We start from the raw sequence: 8,704 nt of genomic DNA on the forward strand, positions 1-8,704 counted from the left end.
GATTTAAGCGTGTTATTTTTTAATCAAGACATAACTTTATTTTGAATATAAATATAATTCTAAAAAATCGAGAAAAGCTAGTTGTAAAGTGGTCAAACTTTAGATGGTCATAACTTTGCACTCGGACGTCCGATTTACGCGTTTTATTTTTTTGAACTTGCGTAGTTTTTCGAGATCTATGCGGACAAACTGCCGCAAGGAGGTTTGGCCGAGCCGATTTTAAAAAAAATACCTTTTATCCCTTTCAATTTCAATTTTCCCCCAAATTGGCCTGAAATTTTCGGTTTTATTTACTTATAAGACGATGATACGCAATAGATTACAACGTAAAAATCCCGGGGTAATGTAGCTGTGAATGTCAATTTCACTTCTGCGGTTTCAATTTTTGAAAATAAAGCTGACTAATTTTCTCGATATATAAAGTTGACTAAAATAACCTTACAGTCAAACACTAAGTTTTTTCAAACAAAACTTACTTCGGGCACCTTTTCAACCCCTAAAATGACGATCCGAACGTATACGTATCCTTGATGTATTGAGCCTACATTATTGTACGCAGAAAAAAATATCAGGTTCTATATAAAGTATTGACGTTTCGGAGTCTTGACACACGACTAATCGTTGGTCAAAGTATGAAAAAACACGCTAAGTGTTGCAAAAAAAAAATTGCCAATTTTTTTTTTTTTAGTGCTCGCTATTTTACTGCGCTATACAAAATAAAATAAAAAATTCTTTAGCGCAGGCTAAAGCAGTTAAAAACTTTTTGGCAACGGCTTTATTTTCAATAAATCTAAACCCTAAAAATAAAAAATCTTAAGCTAGTGACAACAAGTCTTCAAACAAAAATGGACGTCTATGTATATAGAACACTTAAACCTAAAGTTTACAAATAAAACTTACTTCGGACACCTTTTCAATCCCTAAAATGACGATCCGAACGTTTACGTATCCTTGATGTATTGAGCCTACATTATTGTACGCAGAAAAAAAATATCAGGTTCTATATAAAATATTGACGTTTCGGAAATCTTGACACACGACTAATCATTGGTCAAAGTATGGAAAAAACACTAAATGTTGCAAAAAATAAAATTGGCCAATTTTTTTTTTTTTATACTGTTTCTATAACGCAGTATTTTATTGCGTTATAATTTTTTTTTTTAACTACTTCTATAATGCAGTAAAATACTGCGCTAAAGGTAGTTTTGTAACTTTTATTTTATTGGAATATTTTGGTTCAAAGTGATTTTTTTAGGAGCATTTTAGTTCCGGACTCTTTCCTTTGCGTGGTGGGGTGTGTGTGTCGGGGGGGAGCATCTTGCCTACACATATTGAAGATAGGTGTCTACTATTTGAGGTGACATGAACACGTATAACTATCCACCACCTCAAGTGTAAAATGATACTATGAACTAGGAGTGTGAATGCATGCAAGACAAAAGAGCTTCTGAACTAGGATTAGTCTAAAAGAACCAAATAACAAAAAGGAAAGAAAGGATAGATGGACGGGAAGGAACAATATGACGCAAATACGTAGGTTATCTCATCATTCATCAGTATATGCTTATTCCTTTTCAAAATTTGCTTTCTTAATTGTGCTCTAATTGTTCACTGTTAATATACAATAATACCCTTCAGTAAATACATAATTACCCCTTCATAATTTAGTATATTAATCAACTTTGTGTTAGCCAACCTTTTCATTGCCATAGATAATTAGGAGAATTGGAAGAGTTATACAGTATCGTGTAGCAATTAAATGTAGACTAAATTAATTAGGATTATAAATGCATGAAAAAGGAAAGGTTTATAGGAAAAAAGGCATGAAAGTGCTATAAAAAGGCAAAAAAGTTTCTCAATTCACCCTCAACACCTTTTTTGGCCCTACATCTGGGATGCTTTTTAGCAGGTTATTTTTAGTCTATGAACAATGAATTTGACCATTCTTCCAGGCGGTGTAAAAGATATTAGAGAATTTACAAAATGATCATGCAAATAATTAATTTAGATATCATCCCTTTTTTCTAAGTGAATGAAATAGTTAACAAAAACGTGGTCGTGAAAGATATTTGAAAATTTACAAAACGATCAGGCTAATAATTAATTGAACAAAAAACAAAGTACAAATTTCATTGACTAGATCCAGAATACTAGTAAACCAACTTCAGCTATTAGATTTACACCACCTAAACCCGAGCATCCCAACAACAGAACATTAAACAGATAAACACTAACAAGCTTGTTCCTAAGCCCTTTCCCCACGAATCCTCCTAGCAAGCTGAATGTCTTTTGGCATAATGGTAACCCTCTTACCATGAATGGCACAGAGATTGGTGTCTTCGAAGAGCCCGACAAGGTAAGCCTCAGCGGCCTCTTGTAGAGCAGCCACAGCACTGCTTTGGAATCTCAGATCTGTCTTGAAATCCTGTGCTATTTCCCTCACCAGCCTCTGGAAAGGAAGCTTCCTTATCAACAACTCAGTAGACTTCTGATACTTCCTGATTTCTCTAAGTGCAACAGTTCCAGGCCTGAATCGGTGAGGCTTCTTCACTCCTCCAGTCGCCGGAGCTGACTTTCTGGCAGCCTTGGTGGCTAGCTGCTTCCTTGGTGCCTTCCCACCTGTGGATTTGCGGGCTGTTTGCTTGGTACGGGCCATTTTGAATGGTTTAGAAGTAAATGTAGTATACTGAAGAAAACTCGAGTTCTGATGCAATGGTGAGTTAGGGAAATGGGTAATGGGAGATTTATATAGAGATACGGAGAGCGGGAAGGTTCAACATTTTGGAAAAGAGTTTTGAAATTTTTGGCCTCGTAATTCGAAGTGAATAACAGCCCTTGGATTAGGAGATTTGGTATTGACGGTACATATCTCACGATAAATGTTTGCCAGGATACCAATCCGCATGCTACTTTATCAACAAAGGCAGATTTGCCACGTGGATCTCGAAGCTAGCTGCTCCGTAAAATAAATATCTTTTATTTTTCTCAATTCTCTTTGTGCCACAACTTTCTACTATTGGAATAGGTAAACTAATACCTAGTTCCAACTAGTCTTTTCAAAAGCAGTTTTGGGGCACGTCCCGGGATGGGGCACTGGCCAGGCTTACGTGTGGGGCTTAGAAAAGAGGGCTACCTTGTAGGTTCACCGAACTTGGACGTGTTTTGGAATTCGGATGCAAAGTTTGAAATTTGTTTTGCTATTAAATTACAGGTCTATAAGTTGCCACGGCTGATGTGGGAAAGAGAATCCGGAACCAAAATGACCCCAAAAAACCATTTGAACCAAAATACTCCAACAAAAAAAAGGTGACATAAGTACCTTTAGCGCAGTAATTTATTGCGTTAAAGGACTTAAGTCTTTTAACGCAGTAACATACTGCGCTATAGAACCAGTAAAAAATATTTTTTTTTTCTATAACGCAATATTTTACTGCTTTATAGAAACAGTAAAAAAAAAAATTGGCCTACTTTATTTTTTCCAACACTTAGTGTTTTTTTCAATACTTTGACCAACGATTAGTCGCGTGTCAAGACTCTGAAACGTCAATATTTTATATACAATCTGATATTTTTTTCTGCGTACAATAATGTAGGCTCAATACATCAAGGATACGTAAACGTTCGGATCGTCATTTTAGGGGAAAAAGTGTCCGAAGTAAGTTTTGTTTGTAAACTTTAGGTTTAAGTATTCTATATACATAGACGTTCATTTTTGTTTGAAGACTTGTGGTCATTAGCTCAAAGTTTTTTTATTTTTAGGGTTTAGATTTAAGTGTGTTATTTTTTAAAGCTTAACTTTATTTCGAATATACGCGATTTTTTGCGCTCGGACATCCAATTTACGCAATTTTAATTTTTTTTTTGCAACATATTCAAAAGGAAGTTACGCATTAAAAAATAATTCACTTAAGGAACTTAGTGTTTTTTCCATAAAAAGATCGCAACATCTTATTTTAATAAATCTTTTCTTTACAGCGCTTAGTGTTTTTTTCATACTTTGACCAACGATTAGTCGTGTGTCAATCGAAACATCAATATTTTATATAGAGCCTGATATTTTTTTTCTGCGTACTATAATGTAGGCTCAATACATCAAGGATATGTAAACGTTCGGATTGTCATTTTAGAGGTTGAAATGGTGCCTGAAGTAAGTTTTGTTTGGAAACTTTAAGTTTAAGTGTTTTATTTTTTAAGGTTTTGACCTAAGCGTGTTATTTTTTAATCAAGACATAACTTTATTTTGAATATAAATCTAATTCTAAACAATATAGGGAGAAAAACTAGTTGTAAAGTGGTCAGACTTTAGATGGTCATAACTTTGTGCTGGGATGTCCGTTTTACGCGATTTTTTTTTTATCTTGCGGATTTTTTCGAGATCTACCCGCACAAACTGCTAGCCGAGCCGATTTTTAAAAAAACACTTGTTATCCTATTCAATTTCAATTTTCTCCCAAATTGGCTTGAAGTTTTTAGTTTTCTTTACTTATAATATGATGATGCGCAATAGATTTCAACGTAAAAATTCTGGGGCAATATAGCTGTGAATGTCAATTTCACTTTTATGGTTTCAATTTTTCAAAATAAAGCTGACTAATTTTCTCGACATATAAAGTTGACTAAAATAATCTTATAAAAATAGAACACTTAAATCTAAAGTTTTCAAACAAAACTTACTTCGGGCACCTTTTCAACCCCTAAAATAACGATCCGAACGTTTACGTATCCTTGATGTATTGAGCTTACATTATTGTACGCAGAAAAAAATATCAGGTTCTATATAAAATATTGAAGTTTCGGAGTCTTGACACACGACTAATCGTTGGTCAAAGTATGGAAAAAAACACTAAGTGTTGGAAAAAATAAAGTTGGGCAATTGTTTTTTTATTTTTTTTACTGTTTCTATAATGCAGTAAAATACTGCGTTATAGATTTTTTTTTTTTACTAGTTCTATAACGCAGTATTTTACTGCCTTAAAGGACTTAACCGCGCCGTTACGGTTAAGTCCTTTAGCGTAGTAATAAAGGTACTTATGTCACTTTTTTTTTTGTTGGGGTATTTTAGTTTAAAAGGGTTTTTTTGGAGTCATTTTGGCTCCGGACTCGTGGGAAAGAAAAGAAAATAGGGAAAGAAGGAAGAAGAAGGGAAAAACTAAAAAGAAATAATAAAATAAATGATTAAAAATAAAACAATTAAAAAATGGAGTTATACACATGTCAGGCGCGTGTATAACACTCATGAGTATTAATCTGGTATTGTTTTACAAAGGGGGTATTAATTTCATTTCAGATTAGAATAACAGGGTAAATAAACGTCCATAAAGTTGCAGTGCTAAAGTGAGTTTTGTGGACAAGTTCCGGGGAGATTTGATGCATTTTCTTTTGATAAATTCAGATTCAAACTATCCTATTATCTACATATATATATATATATATATATATATATATATATATATATATATATATATATTATTTTAAAAGCATGAATATAAATGTTGGTTGACAAAAATATCCTTCAAATATTGAACGACTTTTATACCCTTTCAACACTAAATAAATACATTACATCTTGGCTAAAATTGTGATAACAGCTAATACTTTTAATTTTGGAAGAATTGGTATTCAGGATTCTAAAGTTAAATATGAAATCCACTTTGAATTCTAATTGTAGAAGTTTTCTAGCAAATTTAAAACATCAAACGGTGAGCAGATGATTACTTATTCGTTGACTAGAGTCCAGATAATACAATAATTGTTGGCCAAAATTGTCACTTATTTCAAGAGTCCAAATTAGAATTTAATATAAGAAATTAAAATACCTATAATATTTACGAATCTTTCAAATATATAGTACTCAATATTTAGGGATTGGATTGTTCTTCTTGTCTGTCATAATATCCTTGTAGCCAAGCAAAGAGCACTGCCATTAATGCCAATATTTAATTCGGAAAAGGGTCAAAATTACCCCTGAACTTTGGGAAATAGTTCATTCATACCCTTCGTTATACTTTAGGGTCAATTATACCCTTACCGTTATACTATGAGGTCAATTATACCCTTATGTCTAACAGCTGCCACGTGGCATCATCCCAGCCCTTCAAAATTATTTTCCCCTCAAATAATTTTTTACCTACTAAAATAACCCAACCTGACCCGAATTTTTTTTTCCAGCCAAGGGTAATGGGTTGGGTCCGTATCAGTTTGGCTGGAAATAAAAATTGGGTCGGGTTGGGTTATTTGAGTGGGTAAAAAATTATTTGAGGGGAAAATAATTTTGAAGGCCTGGAATGATGTCACATGGCAATTGTTAGACATAAGGGTATAATTGACCCTATAGTATAACAGTAAGGGTATAATTGGCCCTAAAGTATAACGAAGGGTATGAATAAACTATTTCCCAAAGTTCAGGGGTAATTTTGGCCATTTTCCGTATTTAATTAGTGTTACAAAGAGAAACACTGAGTGGAGTATCGGAAATCGATCCATTATATTTAATATTCTATCAAGTTAACCAACTAATTTAGAGTGTGATGTAATTTTTTTGTATAAAATATAAGAATTCGGGTTATATAAAGTATTGATTGATCAAAATATTCTTTAAATATTGAACGATTTTTATATACTTTAAGAAATAAAATATCTTTAAATAAACAATTCAATATTTGATATAGTTGTAATTTTAAAGATTTCCCAATATCTAGGACTTCGAATTTAACTAAAAAATTGTTATGTGACTACAATTGAATTTAGTTTCCTAAACATTTATGTGATTGGTGAATTGGGTCTATTTTCTAAATTTTCAGACAACCTTACGACAACCTATATTTTAGGACAAAAAATTCAAGTCCAACAGCAACCTCTTCACTTTGCTAATAATATATATATTTGTAATTTTTTACTATTTCGAGTAGAATTCAGTAAAGAACCTTGAAAAGAACTAAAAAATATAACTAAAGTAAAATACATTTTAAATTCCTATGCCTATAGAGTCACTATTTAACATTCCCCTGTTATGTATGCCTTATAAACCCACGTTTCTACTTGACTCTTTTTATTTGAATTTATTTCACAAAATGAAAATTGTAGTTTTGTTTCATGATGCTTTCTAGGTTCAAATGATATTTTCAGTTGGATAACGAGTTAGTTATTCGAGAAATACACAAAGTATTTTAATTAATTTTCTTATTTCCAAGTTTTTCTCGGTTTCGTTTTATTTTTAAAATTTAAGATAGGAATGTCCAAAAATTGACTTTTACATAACAAAAAATAGAAAAAGTTTTTTTGGTGTGTGTGTGTGTGAGAGAGAGAAACTGTAAGCTGGATCACTTGTAGTTCTAAAAAAATAAAAATAAAGTGACATTTCTGTGATAAACTCAAAGTTGAATGACACATCAATTAGGATATTTTGTGGGAATCAATACGGATATGCTTAAACAAAATTGGAGAGAAAAAATACAAGAATAATTATCGTAAAATTAATTGATTATGTTTTGCAAGTCGGTAGATATAAATTTTATATTGAAGAAAATAAAATAGCAGAAATTGTTTCTTGGTATGAACATTTAATCCCAAAAACTCCCATGAAGTCGGAAAAAATTTGAGCGACGGGACGACTTGAGAAATATTATATTTCACTTTTGTGAAAATGTAAATTTGTTTAGAATAAATAACTAAAAATTCTTTAAATTGAAAGATATTTTCATGATTTAATTTTGTTAAGTAAGAATTCAACACTTATATATTTGTAAATGACAATAACTAAATCTATGATCGCTTAATTCCTAATATCGGATTATCTAAGTGGTACCATGTTTCCGTGTGGGGAAAAAAAGAAAAACATATTTACCGAGAACATTATTCTCAACGAAATATTAAGTGCATATAATCTTATACTATAATAACATTTTTGTTATTAATGTATGTAGTTACAAATAATATTACAGAATATTTTTGTGATAAACGTGGTTGATAGGGAATATCGTGCAAAGCACGTTTATAGAGACTAGTCTATATCTATATTATCTTAAAAGCATGAATATAAATGTTGATTGACCAAAATATCCTTCAAATATTGAACGGTTTTTACACCCTTATTATTACTATTAATATTTAATTACTAATAATCCTAATTCTATTAAACTCCCAATCATCGGCCGTTACTAAACTCATTACCCCAATTCAACTAACCCACCTTAATTATAGCAGACTTACTCATAAAAATAGGACAGGGCCTTACGTCTAATTAATCTTAATCCTGTTGGAATTACAAGACCACATCTATTAAAATAATAAAGGGATAAGTATTCGTTGATTGTGAGATCATATGACTTGAATCCATGAATTAATGTTAGATTTCCATATAAATGGATGATAAATTATGGAGAGCTCACAAAGAGGTAAGGAATTTATTTTTTATTCTTACAGAATCTGTTAAATAAATATTTCTAAAACTAATTAATTAAAAGAGTTTAGGATTGAAAGGGGCAACTTAATTAGTCAAACTTAAATTCTATTTTATTAATAAATAAGTTGAAAAAACTGCTGCAAGAAAATTAAAATTAGGGAGGCAAGCGTAATATCATAGCCCTAATATATTTTTTCATAAGTAAAAACTTAAAGGATGTACACCAAAAAATAATTTAATGGGAAATATTAAGTGGACAGGATCAACTAATATTTTTTTACCTCATAAAATAAATAATATGTA

At 31.5% G+C, this 8,704-nt stretch overlaps 1 protein-coding gene across 1 annotated transcript; it reads right to left on the reverse strand.

Moving 5' to 3' along the window:
* Positions 1 to 2,076: 2,076 nt before the first annotated feature.
* LOC132631525 (histone H3.2-like) lies at positions 2,077 to 2,735 on the reverse strand. The gene has a single exon (XM_060347096.1). It carries the CDS (start codon positions 2,654 to 2,656, stop codon positions 2,246 to 2,248), a length of 411 nt encoding a protein of 136 aa, XP_060203079.1. The 5' UTR covers positions 2,657 to 2,735; the 3' UTR covers positions 2,077 to 2,245.
* Positions 2,736 to 8,704: the final 5,969 nt, after the last annotated feature.

This window comes from Lycium barbarum, chromosome 1, assembly GCF_019175385.1.
Source record: "Lycium barbarum isolate Lr01 chromosome 1, ASM1917538v2, whole genome shotgun sequence".
NCBI lineage: Eukaryota > Viridiplantae > Streptophyta > Magnoliopsida > Solanales > Solanaceae > Lycium > Lycium barbarum.

Coding starts and splice junctions, on each gene's coding strand:
- LOC132631525 (XM_060347096.1), bottom strand. CDS start 2,656: ATGGCCCGTACCAAGCAAACAGCCCGCAAATCCACAGGTGGGAAGGCA.